This window comes from Hyalella azteca, unplaced genomic scaffold, assembly GCF_000764305.2.
Source record: "Hyalella azteca isolate HAZT.00-mixed unplaced genomic scaffold, Hazt_2.0.2 contig3725, whole genome shotgun sequence".
Classification (NCBI taxonomy): Eukaryota; Metazoa; Arthropoda; class Malacostraca; order Amphipoda; family Hyalellidae; genus Hyalella; species Hyalella azteca.
The window spans coordinates 104,610-128,346 of NW_025933965.1; the positions used below are offsets into that span (position 1 = coordinate 104,610).

At 38.9% G+C, this 23,737-nt stretch overlaps 3 protein-coding genes across 3 annotated transcripts in view; 1 reads left to right on the forward strand and 2 right to left on the reverse strand.

Annotated features, from left to right (window-relative positions):
* Positions 1–591: 591 nt before the first annotated feature.
* Positions 592–2,913, reverse strand: LOC108677690 (39S ribosomal protein L43, mitochondrial-like). The gene is made up of 4 exons (XM_018165952.2): positions 2,698–2,913; positions 2,082–2,188; positions 1,491–1,693; positions 592–1,275 (listed from the first exon to the last, which is right to left on the reverse strand). The coding sequence occupies exons 1-4, from the start codon at positions 2,838–2,840 to the stop codon at positions 1,186–1,188; spliced, it is 543 nt and encodes a 180-aa protein (XP_018021441.1). The 5' UTR covers positions 2,841–2,913; the 3' UTR covers positions 592–1,185.
* A 729-nt stretch (positions 2,914–3,642) lies between these two features.
* Positions 3,643–23,737, reverse strand: part of LOC108677688 (anaphase-promoting complex subunit 1-like) — a 30,485-nt gene continuing 10,390 nt past the window's right edge. Inside the window, exons 11-19 of the mRNA XM_018165948.2 lie at positions 23,125–23,222; positions 22,552–22,683; positions 21,701–21,914; positions 7,121–7,229; positions 6,582–6,706; positions 5,886–6,121; positions 4,904–5,400; positions 4,562–4,681; positions 3,643–4,231 (exon numbers count right to left, since the gene is read on the reverse strand). Of these exons, the coding sequence (XP_018021437.2) occupies positions 4,122–4,231; positions 4,562–4,681; positions 4,904–5,400; positions 5,886–6,121; positions 6,582–6,706; positions 7,121–7,229; positions 21,701–21,914; positions 22,552–22,683; positions 23,125–23,222 (1,641 nt within the window). The 3' untranslated portion in view covers positions 3,643–4,121. The remainder of the gene's footprint in view (positions 4,232–4,561; positions 4,682–4,903; positions 5,401–5,885; positions 6,122–6,581; positions 6,707–7,120; positions 7,230–21,700; positions 21,915–22,551; positions 22,684–23,124; positions 23,223–23,737) is intronic.
* On the forward strand, positions 16,509–20,125 carry LOC108677689 (leucine-rich repeats and immunoglobulin-like domains protein 2). The gene is made up of 4 exons (XM_018165951.2): positions 16,509–17,793; positions 18,036–18,197; positions 18,797–18,937; positions 19,855–20,125. Exons 1-4 carry the CDS (start codon positions 17,010–17,012, stop codon positions 19,995–19,997), a joined length of 1,230 nt encoding a protein of 409 aa, XP_018021440.1. The 5' UTR covers positions 16,509–17,009; the 3' UTR covers positions 19,998–20,125.

A 23,737-nucleotide genomic window follows, 5' to 3' on the forward strand; every position in this document is an offset into this window, starting at 1 on the left:
CATAGGCTTTTCAAATAAAAAATGCTAAGGCAAAGGTGAACGGTAACAGAAATGAATATATTTACTTAAACTGTCCTTACAAGATGTCACTTTAACGCGGTATAGAAAAGCACCTTTAGGAGATCCTGCCTAAAGAACTTAAGGACTGACTTGCCTATATCTTAACTTGAATCCGCACCACCGAGACTAGTAGCCAGACACCACGAGTACAGAACTCAAGTCAAATGGAAGTACTGACAAGGAAAGACACGTGGCAGGAGTTCCTCTTCAAGTGTAGGACTAGGCTGAAATAAAATGGTAGCTCTGGTATTAAGGGGCGCAAGTCCCTTTCGCTCTTCTCCGTAGTAAACTCTTTGTGGAGTTACTTCTGAGGAATTATTCGTAAAAATCTGTCCCGGACACATTCATTTTTACGAGAGCTGAAGTTTACAATAAATGAAAACTTGTAGAATCGAATGAGTTTATCATGAAGAAGAGCGCCATAAAAGGAGCGGTGATCGCTGAGGTGAGGAAAGGAAGATATGATATGGATTGAATGACCTAAGAATACTTGATAATTGTGATAATTAGGAATAGTTAATAATGCTGATAATAAAAACCGACTCATTTAATGAGGAAAAATTTACGAGATGTTGAGCGCATCTGCACACCTCAATGGAGGACGAGCCAGAGTAAAATTCTGGCATTATTCGGTATATTAATATTATTCTGGCATATTACCTGTAAGAAGTTCAAATTTTCTTTTCGGGATTAACAATAATTGTCTAGGGCAGGTTCTTTGAAATTATCAGTATATGAACCAGTTTCTTGGTCTTATAATTCAAGCTCATCACAACACTCCATTGAAGTCAATACCATTTTATTCAAAATTCCCAAAATACTCCAGGATTGAAGTTTTCATTTTCCATGAAATCGACTTCATTGCAGTTATGTACATAGAAGGAGTCACGATAGCATGCACACTGGCGCAGATGAAAAAAAATATTTCTAACCTGAAATTAGTCTAAATCCCAAAAATTCAACAGAGATCATTCAGTGCACAAAAGTGAACATTTTCCTAATATATATTTAGAAAATATTTACATTAATGAACGCTGTATCAAGTTGACATTTATTCCTGTCAATGATTTGTAGACATTAGCAAACAGAAATTACATGCACATCCTTGTTTGGTTTGGTCTTAAATCAATTTTCGCCGATTGACAATCGCTCAGCAATCTCTCTTAGCTCATCAGTGGCGGTTTTCTCAATCTTCTCGGCTTGACTCGCCTCTTCCTGCAAAATAAAATAATTGTTATTTAATGAATTAATGAGTGAAGTAGTGAATGAAGTCATATGCACTATTTAATATTCCCGGAAAGGCATATATATGTAGTTTAATCAATGCTTTTTTTGGACCTGAGATATATAGACTTGATGCTTTCTTTGGCCCATGCAAGTAAATTCAATGAATAAATTTGCCCCAAGATAAGTGCACGTTCATGACTCACGTCAGGATAAGTGCGGGTGAAGGTGTCAGGGTGTCGATGGGTCCACGGGGTCCAGACGCCTTGTATGGAGAGGTGGTGGGTGTGGTGGGTCTTCATGAGACGCGCTGTGGGTTGCCCGCTCCGCGTTGTGTAGTGGTCAACCCACCGCACTATTTCTTCCCGAGGTCTCTTCGCCAAATATAAGTATTCCTCTTCACCATTAACTGCAAGGTTACAATTTTTATCAATGAAATTTTTTAGGTTGTTTTTATATCGCATGAAAACAAAACGCACTTGGCTGTGTATAGCACTCATTTGTTGAAACAAAATTATAAGTTTATTTGAAGTGTACTAATCTTCCCTCCAAATTATACGTCAATGAGAAGGAATTGACTTCTCAGGAGAATAATTCAGTGTTGGTTGTACATGTAACTCGTGAAGTAGATCAGGTACAAGCCTTAAATAAAGTTTGATTTTATAATAAAAATGATGCATGAATTTGGGCCTTTGTCGCGATGAGCACTGTAGCAACAACGCACATTATGTACTATATAATATAAATAATATGATATATATTATATGTAGCTTAAATTTCTCACACTATAAACGTACGATATTCAGCTTTCAAGACGGGGCCTCTGTGTCGTCGAGGTTTGAGGTACACCACAACGCCGGGGTTGCTGCGCGCGTAGTGGATGAGATCTTTCTCGATGAAGTCTCTGAAATTAGGAATCCTTTACAAAACAACATCCAGTACATACATCATGAAACTGACCATATTTTTATTAGAATTGAGATGAAGCGATCAGAAATATTGATCAGAAAATGATTTAACGAAGAGAAATGTTACATAAGGTTATCAAAATCTATTTAGAACCTACATACTGACAAGCAAAGGAAGTTTCATGAAATGCATCTGTCATCGAAAACAGTGAGTATGTATTACAGAAATTGAATAATTTTTTCGGCGAGTGAATTATTACGAATCAAATTTAACCAAGTCTATGAAGATAAAATGTACGTGATTCCGAGGCATGGGACGAGAAGTTTTCAAAACTTGGGAAGGTGGACACGGGAATGTGCCGTATTTTTTCGAATTAATTAAGAACGATGTACAAGACACAAGCGGATCTTGCCATCATATTTGATACGGTTTTGTATTAGAGTTATAACATTACTAGAGTTATAAATTACTCTCAAAACTTCCGTACGACTTTTCCACCCTCACCTGACTCCTTTAGAAGCACCGGAACTTTTACAAAACTTAAAAGTTATTCTTTGAAGCTGCTGAGTGAACCTGCCGATGCCGTTGTAGTGAGGAGTCCGAGCGATAGTTGTACCCCAGAAGTGGTTCCATACCGACGCGGTCATGTTTAATATTATTATTAAGGTCAAATACCCTAATATTGAAATGCAAATGCACGGACCAACAATGGATTGAAAGTCTGTAAAACGAAGTCTTAGGGTACAAGGCAAAGAGCTCAATAATTTTGATTTGCACGAATATTCGTGCAAATATTTGATGTTTATAATTCCAACATCAACTTGTGCGAAACAAATGCACGTAAAACAATGTTTAAATAAGTAGCGAAGATAAAGGAAAAATTTTGAAATAATCTGCAATAATTGTTATTATTTTTGAGACGAGGTCACTCAGGAGGCGAGGTTCGTGTAGCCTCTCAACCAATTCCATAGTTCCTCTACATCAGTTAATAGAACTAGTCAAAAGTAATTAAGAATGACTATCAGAATACGTGCTGCAGATCTATCACATCGTCAAACCGTCAACACCCGCATTATACATTGAAACGATTTTCAAGTGTGAATTACAACAAACGTAACAAACTTTATATCAGATATTCTGACTGAAGTGAACGAGTCGAGATATTCCTTCAAAATTTGGAATTAGAATATCAGGAGCAACAATTATTCTTTCGATGCTATTTTGTATTGATGAAAAAATAATTTGCTGGAGTAACTCTAGAAATTTTCACATAAGTTTACCAATAAAAAACGAACGAGGAACTGGTTGCCTTAACCGTTAGAAAAACCCGCGCATAGTAAAAACTTGTTGATAATGAAAGCAAAAATTATGTTTCATCTGTAAGCCGTTTAAGAGATCATTTCAAAACGAATGCTGAAGACTAGGTAACTAAAACTTATAACTATGCATAACATGAATTAACGCTAGACAGCTGACTTAGTGCATACTGAAAATCACAACTTTTGGTATCTACATTATTGATATAATTTCATTATTAATAGATGTTCATTCGTGCATTGTTTATAGCTGTACAGAAAAAAAAGGTAAGCTCGCGCTTACTTTTGTAAGCGTTGCTAAGACCATTAATGTGGCGTTCCATACAACACGAGATCGTCAATAGCAGAATAGTTAGGCATGGATAGTAATCGAAATTATAGTGATTCAAAGGCACGGATTAGAGCATACTTGATTGACGCCTGATTCGAATTCTCAGCATTTAGTACACCGAAGAAGTAGTTGAGAATAGAAGGCCGAAAATAAGACCAAACAAATCTTATTTAATGATGAACGATGGTACGGTAACGGCACTAAACTCAAGTTTTTACAATGAAGTTTTAATTGAGCAATCTTCTGAAGTGGACAGTTTACACGTCCTCTAGGAGTTCGGATCAATATTCCTGTTGAGCTGCAATGACGGCTTGTATGATGGCCGGCGACACGCCCAGGCGATGAAGGCTTCTGGCCACCGCCAGCTTACTGCCAGACTTCGCCCTCAGCACTGAAAACCATACACAATTTTTATCAACAGAGCAGCACTAGACATGATACTTCTGGGATAGTTGAGCAAAAATTCATATAATGAGGTGACGAATCTGATGACGGTCAACATATGCAGCAACGAAAAATTGAGCAAAAAATTATCAACTATGGCTATTTATTTAAATACAGCAGAGCATCTAAGTGTAAATTTGGAGGTTTAAATGATAAAAATCATGTTGCAATAACAAATGCAATATAAAATGACGATGTAAACAATCGTCAAAGGTGTAAATTTTTCAATTAGAAACGATAAATAGAGCAATAAACTTTCAAAAAATTAGTCACAAACCAGGCGTAAGGGCAGCTGGAGGTGGCACGTCGTATAAGAGGAAGGTGAGGGCGGCCTTAGCAGAGTATGGCGCACCTCGTTGTTGCTGCTGCAGGTACTGCAGTAATTGCGGCGCCACGTCTGCAATACAAATAAAACAATAACAGAACTACAGGCATGCAATAAAGTCCTTACTAAATACTTATGATTGCTAAGAAGAGAGAATAGCCAATTTATTACTCACATTCACATGGGAAGTATAATCTACAGTATGTGTAATTCGCAATTTATGCAGTTGTTGAGTGAACACACCACACCCAAAAATATGATTGATTAATGCATCTTACTTTACTCGCGCCTCACCACCAGCCCACGTGTCGAACAGCTCAGCGAGACGACACCGCAAAGAGATCGCTTGATGAGGCGAGACCAGCTGTCGCGGGGTCGGAGAGACCAGCTGTGCAGGTGGTGTACTGGAAGCAGGTGGTACCTGAGCCATTTCATGGTCCAGCGCACCAGGATCTGAGAAATTTCGCACTGTTGCACTGCACGACGCCCTGGGGTCGGGAGAAACTGGCATATTTGTACCGAGCGACGCGCTGAATCCGGGCACTGCATGCACCGTTCGAAGGCATGAATTACTTGAACCGGGTAAGCCAGTGACAGAAATATGGGGTGTTGCCTGAGAGTTATTCTCGTAATTATGCAGGACTTCCTTCTTATTGACGTCTGGAGGAGCACAAACAACGCCGTAAGAACCATCAGCATTAGACGACTGCGACGCCAGAGTTGCGAGATTTGAGTTGAAAACTGAGGCGCCAGCGATGCTGACGTTGGCGGCTGTCACGGAGTCAGCAACGCTGGGAAGAGACCAATTGTGCGAGATTTACGAATTAAGATTTAAATTTCTCATATCACTTAGTTCAGCTATTTTTAAGGGTCACTAATAAATGAAAATCAGATGCAAACAAACAAACCTGCTCGTATGTTATTCAAATTAGGACATTAATATATAATATAGGAAGGGACATTAATGGTAATAAAAATACAGTAAATGGAAATAAATTCCAAAATTAGTAGAAATTTTGAAAAAAGAGTAAAGTTGAACAGCGAATCAGAATACTCCGATAACAATCATAATAAAGACCATAGGTGTAGTACTTGCCGACCGTATCATAACCGTTAAGGTTAAAAATAAATCTTAGATTACTGATTTATGATTTGTTTTCAAATCCAAGATGCCTTCGTGTTGAAACGAGCGACATGTGTAGCAAAATATTCACAATAGGTAGCGAAAAGCGAATCAAAATAAGAATTATATTAATTTCCACGAAAAATAACTCACCTCAATTTAACCTCATCGTCCACGTGAGTCTCAACGACGACACTACGGGGGCAGAGCGCCCTCTGGACTCGTTCACTCCTGTAGGAAGGCGCACTCGCACCGCAGGCAACGCCAAACTTGCGGCCGGCTTCCCGTTTGTTAAGAAGCACCAAGAAATTGGCGACCGTGTGTATGAGTTTTACTTGCCACACAAGCAACCCACAGTTCTGGCTTAGCTGCGCGATCTTCTTTACACCCTGAACCAGAAAAAATGTTGAATTCCGATACAAATTTTCAAACTAATTACAACACGTGATACAGTTCTTACCTTCGTAATTGTTCTTCATAGTTGATAGCATATGAAAAATTACAATTTCACTCCAACTGCAAAAAATTCAAACACCCGAATTGAAATTTTGTCGCCTGCAAAAATTTTAAATCCAGAGTATAATGATTGAAGTCCTAAGAAAAAAATTGAAATAATAATTTTGAACAGTACAAAATGTTTATTCATGTTTGAAACTTGAAATTTGCTGCCTAGTTGTAATGGGCCACGATGAATTCATTGTATCTATGCGATAATAATACATACCTTGAAACATGTATTGTTCGGTGTCGGTTTGGTACAAGACGCAACGAATTTCAGGTCTAAGGTTACACTGAGCATGGGAATTTCAGTATTTGCCTCACATCGCGGATTATTTCGTTTAATATTACCTGAATAACTGTGATCCAGCTGGCTATGGCTTCCGGCTTGCCGAGAGCCAGATGGTCGTACACGATCGTAGTTCGGAGCTGGTGCAGAGCCTGTTCGCAAGGCCATCTGGGGGCCTTGGTACGGTCTGTCGCGTAGAACATTATCATCAATAAATGTTGAATATATGAAGACAATATATACATGTTGAATACACAGTGAGGCCATTAGCGTTTGTCATGTTACGTAAGTATAGAAGATTTCAGAAATTGTCGAAACATTCAAAAAATCGCTTGGAGACGTCATTCAGATACGAATAAATAATTTCTATCTTTTGAAATGTGTTATTTCTATGAATATTTGAATTATCTTTTTACTGGGTCTATTTCCAACAATCACTATAAAGCAGAACAAATCAGTTAAACTAGTATTCCACTAATTTCAGTTTAAATGGACAGTAGAAAAAATCAATAGAACTTAATGTACAAATTGTATTGTAGATAGAGTAGATAGAAAGTGAGTTTCACGGGTTCAAAACTTGGACCACGCATGACACGCTTACCTTTATTGCCCGACGTGTCAGAGGTGTCGGTATCATCGTTTCCTGATCCAAGAAGAACCCTCAGAAGTTGAGAGGCGCGATCCCCCTCAATCCCAATCAACTCCCGACTCTGGAAGCAGCAGATCCTCAGTTTTATGAGTGGTCATGAATAGTAACAATATATAGTAGTTCAAATTAGGTCCATTATCTCAAATAAATGCTTAAAGGACGCGAGAAAAATTATGCAAAACCCAGTATTTTTATGATAGGTAACTGGTATTATGCGACGAAGATTCAACGTAAAATAAATTGGTTCACTAACACAGAGATTGTTTGAGAATTATGATGAGCAAAAAGGCAATGAATTTATTTCTTCAAACCAAGCCTTCTTTACCTAGATCACGAGAAAAAACAAACCATCAAAACCAGGGGAATTCAGGTAGAGAATTTTAGTAAAACTTTCTCCTTCACGAAATCTCAATTTTGTCAACATCACTATATTACAATACAGATATGACGTAATATGTAGCCACGAAATGCATGAAACTCAATCGAGAAACACAAATGAAACATTCGAAATTTCTCAGACATATTTTCCATGAAAAATATAAACCAACTCACAACAACTGAACTAATTTGATGTCGTATAAAAAATTCACATCTCTTACGAATTGGGTTTAGAGAGAAATAGCGAAGTCTTTTATGCGGAGCAAGTAAAAAATGCAAGGTATGCATGTTAGCGATGACCATTACCACAAATCAGTCAAAGCAGATAAGAGGTGGCACATAGCAGACGCGGTACAGCGGAGCAGCTACAAGATAACGAGGCGGTTTACAACGCTTTAGCGCGCACCTTCTTATCGAGGATTTGTTCACGACGTTTACTTATCGAGACTTTTAATGGAAAGCTTTAGAGCATTGCTTCATAACCTCTAAAGCACTCACGACAATTCTATTAAGATAAAACTCGTCCAAGATTGTGGCTTGTGCTCGTGTGCATGAAGAAAGTTCGCTCATATATTGAGAGCCTTGAGTGGCGCCGATAGGTAATTAAAAAACCTATACTTAATAGAGTGATAAATTAACGAGCACCAGCTTGACAGGAATTAAAGTACATGCACCCAACATATTTTTTCGAGGCCGTAAATCAGATAAGTTGTCGACAAGCTAAGCCACAAAAATTCGACTATATAAGTTTCAGGTTTCAGAAAAATATTGTGAAGGAATTGATTGAAGTTAGAAATTCGTATGTAAATTTTGGTAATGCAAACGAATGATTTCAAATAGAATTTTGGAAAACTAAATCTAAAGAGTGCAGAATAGACCAATAAAGTCTCTAAACAGCATTTCACCCAAATGAGTCATTACATGCGAAAGTATCAAGAATGTCACATTTAGTTAAAAAACAAATCTTTTACGTGCTTGTAACGAAACGCATTCTATTTTACAACTTGAATAAGACATCAAAATTGTTTCCGATATTTTCAGATAACGGAAGATAAAATAGAGGTTCTGAGAGCCACACAAGAAAGCATATATTATTCCGAGGATACTCAGGATTCTCGCCTCGGTACCTCCGTTCGAGTAGAACAGTGGTTCCCAAAGTGAGCGATATCGCCCCCTTAGGGGCGGTGGAAATATTTTGGGGGGCGGTGAAGAAGAAGAGAGCGGTAGGAGGGCGATAGGGGGGCCCAGAAGTCAAAGTCAGAAGTTCAAATGTTTAACGATTTGTACACAACACGTGCAGCACATGACTCCCAGCGATGGTTTCGTCACCCAGATCTGTTTTTTTTAACCTCTCCTGGGTTTACGTCTCGGACAAATTAACGGCTGGACTCGCGGGGTCTCACGGCCAATTTCCAAATTCAACGATCAAGGAATATCTCTAAAACTAATGAACTTAACTCGATGAAACTTAGTACACGTATTCATTAGGACCTAACGATGATTTTAGGTCGTGAAAATTGTTTGAATTTTGCCATCGTTTTTTTGCCATAGTTATATGGCAATACGAGCTGAAATTCACAGTGATCAAGTAATTTCTTCCAAACTATTGAACAGATCCGAACGAAATTTTGAATTTGCAGTCCTAACTACCGAACGGTAATGTTTAGCTCGTAAAAATTTTTTTCGATTGTGCCTTCGTTCGCGAGTTTTTTGTTTCTCATTTCACCTTCATTCCTGATTTAAACAACAATACGTGTTTAAATTCGCAGTAATCAAGAAATTTTTTCCAAACCGCTGAACAGATTTAAACGAAACTTAGTATTTAAATACCTAACCTCAGCAACTGTGATGTTCAGCTCGTTACAATTTTTTCGTTTTGCCTTCGTTTGCGAGTTATACGGCTATACCGACCGGTAGAAAAGCCGGTCGTTCCTCCTATATCTGTTAACTCGCGAACGAAGGCAAAATAAAAAAATTGTCACGAGCTGAACATCACTGTTGAGAGGTTAGGTAATTATATACAAGTTTCGTTGAAATCTGTTTTGTATTTTAGAAGAAATTTCTTGATCGCCGCGAATTTAAGTGACAAATTACCCGGCGATACGGGCCGAATATAAGGAAGTGTGAAATCAAGAATGACGGTGAAATGAAAAAAATTCGCAAACGAAGGTAAAATCGAAAATAAAAATTTATAAGCTAAGAAATCACCGTTTGGTAGATAGGAATGTATATTCAAAATTTCTTTCAAATCTGTTCAATAGTTTGGAAGAAATTCTTTGATCACAGCGAATTTCGGCCTGTTTCACAATATACGCGTACCTCATGAATCAAGGTGAAATTAAAAAAAATTACGAGCTAATCATCACCGTTAGGTTCTGATGAATGCATGTTCCAAGTTTCACAGACTGCGTTCATTAGTTTCGGAGATATTACTTGATAATTGAATTTGGATATTGGTCGTGAGACCGGCCACGAGTCCGGCCGTAAACTCGCCCGAGACGTCTATAGGTTTCTAGTGCTGAAACAGTTAAAATAGCTAAAAAAACATATTGGTTCACTTAATGAGGTTCTGTTTGTGAAATACACATTTGTGTTTAACCCTTCTCTTATAAAATTGCAGCGTACTAAATTTCAAGAAAGGGGCTTATGTCTGTGCATGGGGGGCGCTAGAAATTCACCATGGAGCCAAAGGGAGCGCCAGCCTGAAAAAGTTTGGGAACCACTGGAGTAGAAGAAGAAAAGCTGTTTGTTGATAGAGCCCGCGACTCAACTCGCAACTGCAGTTATCAGACTTTTAGGTAGCAATATTATTGACAATAATAACTGCAAATAAAGACGGAGAATTAACCCTACTCTACTGACGAAAGATCTCATCATTAGGTCTTTAGGTAGGAACAGCATTGGCGATTAATAAAATCAGAGACAGAGACCTCTGCCTGCAGCCGACAAATCTCGTTAACAAGCTTCTAGGTACGAATAGCATAAATGCAAGAGGCAGGTTAGCTTCACTCGCTCGACAACAGTGTAAAATTTCTCCGCTTGATCGCATCAAGCAGATTAAAGGAGCAGGGAGCGCAGATTAAAATAATTCTCTCATCAGATTTAAGCTAATTTTCTTAACTTAATGACAGGCACAAAGTATACACAATCACACAAATATCAAAAGAATGCACTCGTGCTCATAGTCTGAAATGTTGCCCTCGAACTATGAGGAATTAAGGTACAAATAAAACTATAGTATATCCAGAACTTTCAAGACTCGTTGAAAGAGGTAAAACTGGCCGTAATGCAACAAATATTGCTTAATTTTAAAATGTCGGGCAACAATTTGGTGTTTTAATGCATTGCAAAAGTAGAACTTTCTTAATAATATATTTTTGCAGTCCGAAGCAATTGATAAAAGACCGAAATTTCAGGATTCGGGCCGAAAAAAAACATTTGGCAAACTTAGCCTGAGTTTAAGGGCGCGTTATTGACGCTGCCAAGTGCCAGTCTCACTTTGCTGAGCTGTCCAACAAACTGAGGTCGTGCGCTGATATACAAAGCCTATACAAGCCGATGAAAATGCCGGGATAAAATTGTAAGGCTTAAAATCTACTTTCAGAAACCAAGCTTCAAATAAAAAAATATAACTCAGTACTCACTGCAGTGAGTGACAGAGAGCGCATTTTCTCGTCGACGAAAACGGACGAAACGAGAAAAACTTTTGTCCGTCTGTCACGGACGGACAGACGGACGGACATGGCGAGCACAATAGTGCATTTTTTCCATAAATGAGAAAATGCGCTAGAAAGGAGGAAACACATCATTTCCATTAATTTGTTCAGCGCCATAAGTGGAAATTATCAGTTGCTCGATTCTCGGATGAGAATTTTGACCCATCTCTTCCAACAGTTGGAAAAGCAACGACAGGTATTGACCAGTTGGGCGTAGTAATGTTGAGTCTTTATAATATTAGATAAGTTCATAGCATATTGTCAACGGATTAACGTTAAACGTTTCTGTTAGCTTAACCTAGATAGGTTCTTATCTAGATAGATAAGAACCTAGATAGGTTCTTCTCTGTTTATCTTTCCTCTTTCTGACCACTCTGGGCCACCTCTTGCTTTTTCCTCACTTTCCTAGTGCCACCAAAACACACTTTTATAAAACAGTACTTGGTTGATATTCCCGTGTCTTTTGTAATTTTTCGTATTGATCATATATTCAATAGAACCAACCTGAAATAGAAAAGACGTAAAATCAAAATGTCTGATGCAGATGATTCATGATAGAATTTGAATACAAGCAATCGTTCCTAGAAAAAACATCTTCCAACAGCAGAATGTACGTTGTTTGTGTTACAACCAATTTTCACCATCTACCAGCGTAAATAATAACGTGGTAACGATAAGAATTGAAGTTCAAATCTGCAAATCAATGGATGCACGGCAAGCAGAGCAGGATTAAGATTACAATTTAATTTAAGCCTTTCTTACAATGAATATGCGGCAGACACAACATGGATAACATTACAAAATAAGATCAAACCATTAATGAATCTGCAAGAGCCCATAGCGAGTGTACAATACTGCAAATATTACAATTTCAGTTCAAATCTTTGATTCAATGACTGCACGGCAAGGACAGCATTGCTAATATTGCAATTTAATTTCAAACCTTTGATTCAGTCAACGCGCGGCAAAGACAACTACATGATTAATTAAGATTGCAATTTAAGTTCAAACATTAATTCAACGAAGGCGCGGCCTGCCAGTCTCTCAATACGAGCCCTGGCGCAAGCTGCAGCGCATGCATGGTATCCTGTTTACGCCCGCCTTGCTCTGGCGCCAGACTTGATCTCAAGCCTACATGGAGGGTGGGTCAAGCCAGGGCCTGTCTCTTATACACATCTAGATGTGTATAAGAGACAGCGTGGATGCACTGAGGTGCGCGTGGATGCACTGAGGTGCGCGTGGATGCACTGAGGTGCGCGTGGATGCACTGAGGTGCGCGTGGATGCACTGAGGNCTGTCTCAGGGAGTTTATACATGCGTATTCTTGCTCTTTCTAAAGGCAATGCAAAAGCTTATTCCTTGGATATTATCTTGCAGAAAGAATGCATGGTGCCAACCTGCAGGTTTTAAAAATATTTTTCGTCCATTGGTTGAGTGTTTACGCCGAGTGTGTGCAAGCGAACTTTATGATCTTAAATTCTTGCAGGATTAGCTTTGCAGCCATTGCCAGAGCCGGCATCCGAAGCAGCGATCGCTATAGAGCCACCAAAAGATCGCAACCAAACGCCCAATTTACGATCGCCGAGTGACTTGCGCTCTCATTGTACATCGTTGGCGATCTTTACCTGTTCCATTGCTTAACAGACGCAAGTTGCTTAAAGCTTAACCAAGACGACACTCAACAAGCTGCATGCGTGTGTTTTCTGGCAATTCAATAGCAAACTGCGGGTGCAAGGGCTCACAAACATCGCAGAATCTTGTGTCGAAGGCAACGCACTATCATGAATAACAAGAATCGTTTTTCGTTAACTTGCTCGGCCGATAGCCAGACTCGTGCAAAGAGGACAGTTGAGCATTCCAGAAAAGAAATTTCTTTTTCAAAAAGTTTCGAGTCAGTTTGAGGTTATGCAACTAAGTAGGATCTAGCTATTGCGATGGAACATAAATAAAACGCCGAACGACATCAAATAAAAGGATCGAGATCCCATATGGAAGTATATCAACACTTTTCATTCATTAAATTTTTGTCTTGTGCAGGACTGCACCTACAAAAATAAGCTCGTTGAGGAACCCATTTTCTAGAACTATTGACGATGGAAAATTATTCCATTCAACGAGGTAAGAATAATTCTCTTCAGAATAAGTTCTGTTTTAAAAGTTACGGATTTTTTGGGAAACGAGTTTTCATTAGGGTTTATGCAATTATTTTGTGTTGGTTTGCAATTAGAGAAAATTCAATTACATCAGATGCACAGTTGACAAAGATGTCGAAATGGCTGCCATCTACTGCGCCTGTCAACCAATCATACGTCAGAGATGAGACAGAATGTTGAGAATGGTGGCAATGTCAGCTGTAATTAAACACGTTGGTTGTCTGCCAATTCCAAGTACTAAACAAACGTATTTCTACCGATTATACGTTTATTTACAAGCACTGTGAAATGAGCATCAAACACTGTGGGAAAACATAAAAGCTTTATATATAGTCGGCGCAACAATGATCAGGTCAGGTGTCATCATCATGTCCAAAAATGAAAAAAAATTCTATTTGTAGAAACATTAAAGTGATCATCACCTGTTGAAACTGTATAGGCAACCCTGCCAACGGCAATAAGCAAATATCAAGTAATGTACATTATGTGGAGACATGTGCATATGGATTTATCAGAGCAAGTTCCGGGCAGAGGTCATTGCTGTGATTATAATAGATATTATTGTGTATCCGGACTCTTGAGCAGAGAGGGTAAGCTCTGCATAGCTATCTTCCTTGGCGCCAAACTCCTGAAGAGAAAAGATACGAGGCTGACCTCGAGGTGAGGCAGATGTTGGTTGCACACGCGTCCATGCGATCTCACACGAAGATTTCTGCATGGACAGTATTCCTATGCGGACCTTCACTTGGGGATACATTTGTTGCCTAAAATTGACGATTAACGCTTTATTACAGCCTCACGGTTGCTCAGTATAGTTTTATTTGATTTTAAACAATAAAAAAAAATTGTAAAGTTATTAACCTAACAAAACCTTTTTTAGCAACCTCATGATTCATCTGCTCATAATCACGTATAAAAAGCGGCAACTAGCAAAAATTGAGGCGTAAAAATTCGAGCTTAAGTAAAAAAAGGTAGGTAGAAAATTCAGACCTAATCCTGACTTTAAACTTCAAAATTTTAAATTTTTAAATTATACAGAATAAGGACCAGTAAGCTAATACGCGATGATATTCCTGGAGATATACGCAGGCCTTAGTTACAGCTTGAGGTCGATGAGCAAAGAACGACAGAAAATAAAGCAGCAAAATTGGAAGTGAAGTGCAAAAATCTGCACCTTATGCGAGATGCATTTCTCAGGCGCTCTTGAGCTTGCCTTATCGTGCAGATGACAACCCCTAATGCGCCTTATCAGCGCCAGGGCTGTAAATGAGCAAGAAACTTGCACCAAGTGAACAAATTATCGAGCACTCTCACTCCAGGAATGCAGTTTTTGACGAACAGTTAAGTACCACGAAGCGCGAGCATCTTGCAACGAAACATGCAGGATTGCCGGGAATTTTTTTAAGAACAAGCAAGGCAATCACGAATTTTTATTTAAATTATGGAATGAAAGGTTCGCCAAGGTGACGCAACCATCTCAGCGCTCGGGTCGTGTGGGTACTAACGTTTACGCAAGGCATTTCCAGCTTGCAGTCCAGCTGCTGGTAACACATCCGGAACCGCTGGTTCGAAACTAACTTTCAGCCGCGCAAACCGCTGATTTGCGGTAGCGTGAGTCTACGGCAACTGCGAAGCCCAAAATAAATTCAAGGTGCAAGAGTGTTATTATCAAATTAACACAGCAAACCGAAAAATTACATGTTAATTTATAATTTTATATCATCAGTGTAAAAAACAACAATATTGCACGCACGAAAATTTATAACATCCGTATAGCAAACAACAATAATGCTCGTACGTACACTTCTACTATTCGAATAACAAATAACAATATTGCGCGTATGAACATTAATGCCGTTAGCATAGCTAACAGAAGAATTTTAGGCGAGTAAATTCGAGCAATTGAGCATTCATCATCGTAAACCATTTGCGAATACGTGCGTCAACAACATTCTCACAGCGAACCACAATCAAAAGTGCTTTCGTAAATGTTTATATAGTATTGCTGCGAATTAATGTGTCACTGCTTGTATTTATCATTCAAACATCGAAGTCGAAATTGAAGTAGAGCACCGAACATTATAATGTTTGTCGAGCACTCTAAGATTCGCTCGTGTCAAATGAAAAATACACTAATCTGAGGGGCAAAATAGTACACGAAGGCGCGCTACTTTAATTGACTCAACAAATTAAACGTGAAAGCAAGCAGACGAGATGTTCGGATGCATGTTAAGCGACACTTAATACCAGATTCGAAGATTTCGCTATGTGCATGAACCGCGTATGTGCATTCATCGTTCACGAACGCGTAATTCTTCCATAAAAACCGGAATGTTAGCCAAACAATTCCACTTACGACGTTTGTCACGGCATACGGGATAAGTTCTGGAATTTCCTCTCTCATTAGGAGTTAATTCTCCCAATAAAAGTAATAAAACAAATGATTCTAGGTTAAACTGGAGATAATTCTCCGCGGAGTTAATATTATTTTCAACGTTTGTAAAAGCAACGAGGATTCCAGTGATTCTTTACTAAAACTATTGCTTCCGAATTCAATAAATTTTTAGAAAAATCACAACCTACGAAATTAAACAATTTCAGTCGTAAACACAATGGATAATTTCAAGATTTATGCTTAAAAAAAAATCTGTACGAATTCCAATCCAATCCATAAATTTAGTAGTTTGAAAAATATCCGGAAATTATAAATGCACTTAATTTATGACAGCAATAAGCGACAGACATTCTTGTATCACGAATCACTTGATCAAGTTTGTTTCCACTTACATCAGCAAAGCGTAACTCCGCGACTATAATAAAGCAAATTAAACCTGACATTTAGAATGAGCAGAATTAAAAGGAATCATTGCCTTACAGTGAGTGCGTAACAAATAATCTCTATGACACTCGACAAGTGCATGCTTACATTTGCGATTGGCCTGCTCTCAAAGCACGCCCATCTTGAAGCATGGAGGTCTGCGAGCGATGTGCATGCCAAGCCCACAGATTTGCACTTTTTTGCGTCGCCTTTAATCTTTATAAAGGATGAGAATAGAGAACAAAGTTGAGCCCAACAACCCCCCGCGACGAGAAGAGCTCATCAGAGTTCGCAGGCAACAGTGCGTGTAGGACCTCTGACAGCAGAGCATCTGTCGGCCACAGCAACGTGATCCAAGCCACTCGAGTGTCATCCAGCAACTAATTTTAATACCTCAATAAGTAATGCTTCGATAAGCCAATAAAAAAATCAATGAATTTACCATGGACTAAGACGTTATTGTGCTTCAACTGCAAATGAAAAGCTTTGTTGTTTACAAAAGGCAAAATAATTCGATCTGCGTAACCGGAAGCGCAAAAATTCGTAACCAGAAAAAAAGCGCAAGAATTTCAAGCCAATACTTTACACAGTGAAACTAGCGGATATTTGCCAAGCATGATTATTCCACTTCCAAAACAATTCGTAGAAAATAAAGAGTTCTTGGAAACCGAATTTGACTCAAAAAAATTCTGGTAGTACATAAAATCCCCGAGAAATAAAGTCTTCCTAGAGGCAGCGATTTCCGACTTAGAAAACTTTACCGCACTACCGAAACAATGGAATTTAAAAAATTATCCTGCCACATAACAATAGCATTCATTTGCTTGGTGGGAACGAGCAGATCGCATGCTCACGAGGCGAAATTAGGATGCCCGGACACAACTACCGTACTTCTGCCAGGCACGGAAATTGACACACTTGGGTGGACACTAAGCGACGCTACAGCCGCCAGAGGGTCGAGGTCAGCGGCTAAATGCGACGACGAATGTTCATGCGAAACCAACAAAGAAGGTTTATTCCTCATTGATTGTTCGAGAGCCATAAACCCAGACGTCCTACGGGAAGGTTGGAGTGACGCAGAACCAGGAACAAGCGAAGTACGGCTGGTAATCATGGGTTCTGAACTGACAGCTCTCAATTCACTGGGCAACATCAGTATCACGAGAGCCCACTTCAAATACAATCCAAGCTTGAGTTTCATTGCAGAAACAGCGCTCTTGTCTTCAGCAGAGTCTCTGCTTGTGTTGGACCTACGCAATAACAATCTGACCAGCCCTCTTAATATCGAAGGAGATTTCATGAACCTCCAATTTTTGTCGCTGGATGGTAACATATTAGAGACTGTGCCTGAATGGGTGAACGGATGCAAAAGTTTGCTTCATTTGAGTTTGGCGAACAACTTGATAACTCACGTCGCTCCAGGAACATTAAATAACTTGCCTAACCTGCAATTCCTTAACTTGCACAAGAATATGCTAACATCGCCACCAGGAAACCTGAAGCTTCCTTCCCTTCGGTCGCTCGTGCTCCAAGCCAATCCTATAACTGAGATGACCCCCGGTAAGAACAATGATTTCGAGCTAGGAGGATGAGAATAAATTAGGTGTCATTTAGACGAACAGATTTTCGCAGCTTAAGCGAGCTGAAGATTATGCAGGAATTCAATAACCGGTTGCATATTACATGCATCTTTAACTTGATTATGCTAGATTCGTTCTTTTCAAGGGACATGACAGTAGCCTATACAGACATGCCGAAATTAAAAAGACATGCTGAAATTAAAACACAGTCGTTACCGGCAGGCGCATGGCATGACTTGAAGTCACTGGAGTACGTGGACCTGAGTTACAGCGAACTGTCGACGCTACAAGAGGGCAGCCTGAGCGTCGCTACAGAGCGGCCTTGGCTCATCTCCCTCGCACACACTCCCCTCACTCACCTACCGCAACACGCCTGGCTTGGCGGTAAGTTATGTAAGATCACAGAGTGAGCAAAAATTTAACAGAGTCATATCTGCAGAATATCAAATCAATTTTTTCCCGTGGTTTTATGACAGAGCTTAGGCTATCTATTTTCTTGTTGTTGTTCACTGTTTTTTTTCACAGAATATTTATGAATTTATACTTATAAGCAGAAAAGCTATTCAAAAACCAATGTACAGTTCATGGAATTTTCCACAGCATGAATTAAAATACGCCATGCTTTTTCCTGTATAAATAAATTCCTTTGATAAGTTTGAACTCAACCTTTGGTCTGCTACCATTAGAAGAAGAGACACAGGCGTATTTCATAGCAAGTGAGTGGAATGAACTAAATTTGTCAGCTCCTATTCAAGTTGAGTTGAAATTTTATTCCACGAGTAGCAGTCCAAGTAACCGGACCCACAGAGACGAATAAAAAATATGGCCGTAAATGAGTCCGTAGCCAGACACTTCTGGCACGGGTCATTCATATACAATGCTTGTCGACCGTCATTGTACAAACGCAACTTTCACCAATAGATAATAATGAAGAGTAGTGTGGTATATGAATGCTTTAAGTCAGCATGCTTGGTGTGTCCCAGGGGTGCTGGCTCACTGGGTAGACCTGCGCGGCACGCACATCACGACGCTCGACGAGCGCGACTTCCGACCGCTGCTCAGCAGCATGGCGCTCAAAACTGTCGTCCACGCAGACTGGGGACGCCCGCAGATTTGGTTTCATAGTACGTATCTACTAACATTAAAGTGTATCGTTATTTGATTCCGTAATATTAAATTAGGAAGTTATTGTTATTGACAGGGTACCAAAAGTCGGGTTAGCATATCGAGGACGTCGGTAACTCGTTATTAAAAATACGAGTGCTACGTAGTCATTGTACGTCAGAGCTCGCATTTAATCTCGAATTATTTAGCTTCGACACACAAAACTGTGAGTATTATTAAATTTTTAATGTTAGAATAAGTTACCGAAATATTAGGGTCACTCAGGACCATATCCTGAAGCTCATCTCCTCAAATACATTACCGGGTTAATATGGAAACAAATGAGAAATACATCAAGTCGGCGTACAAATCCTAACATAAAGGTCGTGAAATTGCAGCCAAGATCAATACGAAAGCAATTGAATAAGGTTGTAATGCACCGTGATATCCACAGTAACGCTTCAATAAATACTTTCAATAAATAAATACCTTGAGTAAATGCAGCAGAAATAGTGGCTGACGAAAGCCGCATGGGCAACGCTCCACTGAAGTTAGTGAGCTACCAGCTTTATTTACCCGACAGTGCGCAGATTATGCACGTTTAAATTGGACGTGAGCTAAAAAATTCATGACAATTTTGTAAAATACTAAATTTATTTGGCATAAATCAAGACAGCTGAAATACTAGTGATCCAAGACCATAAAAAGATCGCAGTTCGCAAGACCATACTTAGACGCTGCGATTCCACTTAAAGCTATTCTAATTCAGGGACATTTATCCCCTACACCAGACGATGAGGAAACACATAATTTCGTTGTTAATTCAACTAATCCTTAATCAAATTTAACACCAGATGATGTGGATAGCACATAATTTCGTTGTTAATTCAACTAATTTTTTAATAAATTTGACTGCTAATCTTGTGAACATGAGCAGATGATGTCTTGTCGTGCGATTGTGACGCTAAGTGGCTGGCTACCAACGCAACGCTACTGCGCCACGCATCAGGCAGATGCAACGACAAGAACATTCAACTCCGCTTCCTCGATCCCGATTACTTCAACGTCTTCTGCTTCTGAAACTTTCACATGCTATCCAATAGACTGCATACATTACCATTTACCGTTAAAAACACTTTAAGGAGTTTAATAGCCTGTAATACGATTATGATGGCATATATTTAGTCCTTGTAGGAATAGTCTGTTAAATTCAAATCTTTCATTTTCAGTTTATTCAGTAGATAGGAGCAAATAAAAATGAAGGGCTCAGTAATAAACATTCATAATTAAAAATTTTGTACCAATAGATCCCATATTTTAATCAAATAAATTGAGCAATTTATTTTTCTTTGAAGATTTTGATCAATGTCGTGTCAAACTTTAAAAGTCATTGCATCGTTTCTTTCCATTGACAGGGATCCCACCAATAGACATGAACCACCAATAGACATGAATATTCCAATAGACAGGAACAAAATATCGCTTCTAATAAACTTCACGTAATCGATTTTTTAAACTATATCAATAAAAACGCAAATCATAATAAAATCTCATAATGGTATAAGTGAGACTTGATTGAAAATTTGAAATTACTATAATCCTAACCTTATTAGAACTAGACCTCAGAGAAGAACTGAAAGATGATTAATATATCGATTTACCTCCAGACCCTCTCATTCAGCGGTACTTTAAATGCTTCTTCATTCAGCTGAGAAGCTGTAACTACCCAGACGGTATCTACATCGAATATCGTACACTTACGGATATAGCAGCTCAGGGTCACGTAATCAGTGAAATGAACGCTGTATTTAATTACTCATCACTCTTTCTATTTCTTTGATATAATTGTTTAGAATTGAAAATACCAGCCGTATTTCATGAAAGCACTGGATCATTTTTAGCGCATTTTCTCATTTATGGAAAAAATGCCCTATTGTACTCATCATGTCCGTCCGTCCGTCTGTCTGTCTGTCCGTCCGTGACTTCACGCTTTCGTCGACGATAGAATGCGCTTTCTTTCACTCACTGCAGTGAGTCCTGAGTTATATTTTTTCAAAGCTTGACGAGGATCGATGTACCGCAGTTAATGAAATAATTCCAATGATTCCACAGCGATTGCGAGTATTGCCATACCGCGGGATGGGGCACAGCGATTGACAGCTGGTTCCTAATGCATGAACTACAGCACAAACCTTGGTAATCACAAGACCGACTCATGTAGCCATAAATTCCCATCTTGAGATGAAACTCTTACTCTAAGGAAGCATGCCAGCAGTTTCTTTCGACTCTTTTAAATGCACTAAATTCACCCAATTGACACCCAGTAAATGTCACCAGGCTGTTTTTTTTAGCAGGACCCTCACCTTTCTACACGAGTAATGATAAATAGCTGTCATCAATCCACGTCTCTTCTTCCCATGTCATCATCTACCTTCATCTCATTATATTAAGAAGCCTGCGTATATTACAGACCAGCGTAGCGGAAAACGCGCCTAAATCTCTATAGGATCAATAAAATTACATAAATTTCATATGGTTCACCATATGAAACACCAAGCAACTCGGTGGCAGTTACCAAATCATCGATCAAATCACGCAGGAGAAACAATGGATTGGGCACGGATAAGGGAGTCCCGGTGTCCGTGATAAGAGAATAGATCATAGTAGTGAGTTGCAGATTCGAAACCCTAGCAAGCAGTAAGAAATCTGCAATGTCAAGAATTGGTAACATGCCAAATGTGGCATATTCAACACTAATATTACTATTAGAAAAATAGCAATACCTGGGCAATCCAGGGCACAGGCTGGTCTCTGAGCAGGAAGCACTTGTCAGGCTTGAGGAGAGCCATGTCCCCCACACGTGGCTGGTCCTCAAGGTTTGTGCCGCACGTCCCAGGCGTGTACGGGGCCTCGCCCTCCCGTAGTTTAAGTGACACGCCGTACCCGCCTCGTATGAGAGCTTCTAGCACTGACCATGTGTGGCTCTCACGGGTGAACCTTTGCAATAAGAAGAAATGTCATCAGGATTAATATGGAAACTAATGAGAAATTCATCAGGTCGGCGTACAAATCCAAACATGAAGGTCGTGAAAATGCAGTCAAGATCAATACGAAAAAAATAAAAAAATTTATAAAGTCGCAGCTCAAAGATAAATATAAAGGTCGTGATAGTGCAGTTGGTGTGATGAGAATAAAAACGGTTCCTCACTTTACTAATATGTTATACCTCATAAAATCTAGAGAGCAACGCAGGAAATTTGGATCAGTAATTCTTCCGAGCAAACTGTTGGAGTAACTGAGATAGAAAATCTTGGATTTATGAAGATTTAATTTAGATCAATTTAGTAAAAAGTTTAGAGTTGCAGACTAAAGCAGGATAAGTAGATTAATACTTAGCATGAAAATTGTTAGGAGCGGGTTATTGTGTTGCACGAAAATTGTTACATTGTCTAAAGTTAAGCGAATATTCCAATAGACATGATTTCAATTTTTGAAAATAATTCAAAGTTAATCTGAAAATAATTCCAGCAAGCAGTAACAATGAATGATAGGATTTAGTTTATAATGAAACTTTCGCGAAGAGTCTCTAAAACTCATAAATGAGGTTGTAGTATTGGTAGTACTGAGTGGTCACCTCAGCGGCCAGAAGCGGCTGTTGGCAGAGTTATTTTCTATGACGACCTCAGACAGCTTGGAGAGCGGCGGCAGCATCAGCGGCGCTGTGTCGTCGTACGAGAACTCCTCGTAATTTGCACACCCCCTCATCCTGTGAGAAGCATACGTGAATTCAAAAAATGGCAAACAATTCTTCATTTATCTCTAAAAGAAATACCATTTCGTGGTCCAGCTCCATGATAAATTCGACAAACCTATATTACAAACAATTAGTAAACTAAAATTCACATTGCAGAAATTACAGCTTTAATTGCAAAAACATGTATCCACGACAGTAAGCACGTAATTATCGATGCATTGATAGAGCAACCAAGTGCGTGATCTCCCTCATACGTTGATATAAACGACATAATCAATTATAGAAATCAAAAATCAATCGATCAGAATGACGAAGTATGAAAAATATGAGAGCACAAATAAATACGCTAGATATATTTATTAATATAAATATATTCTGCTTTCCCAATGAATAGATTTTAATATAGAAATGAAATATTAGAAAAGAGTAAGCTCATCACTGGATATGACTCACTTGAGGGTGACGTTAGCCAGACACAGTCGACCGGAGTTAATGTCAATGGGCATGAGGAGACGCGGCTCACAGGCGAGCATGTACAGGTGACGGAAAGCCTGCAGGAAGAACCACTGAATAATTACGAAACTGAATATGATAATATGAACATAATTACGACTATGAACATGATAATTATGAAACTTAATATGATAATATGAACATAATTACGAATATACCTAAACATGATAATTACGAAACTGAATACATTCTTGGCGGCATTTTGGGCGTGACTCTTATTAAATCACCGATGGATTTGTGGTTCACAGTTTACAACGACTAGAAGATTAAAGTCTTAAATGAAGTCCAGTTAAAGTACAAATAAAACTTACAAATAAAGTCCCGTAAGCCCAACAGTTAATATATTTTCATAGATATCACCTCCAGCGAGCATTAAATCTAATGCGTAGATTTAGAGAATGGTCATTCCAAATACTATGCTAGTTATACAAAGAGACAAGCCATTGATATCATAATGATGAAAGTGATAGGGTACAATTTCCACTGTTGAATTGACGTGATGTATTGTGTACTGAGATTGTTTTATTTACCTATATGAACATTTCATGATATA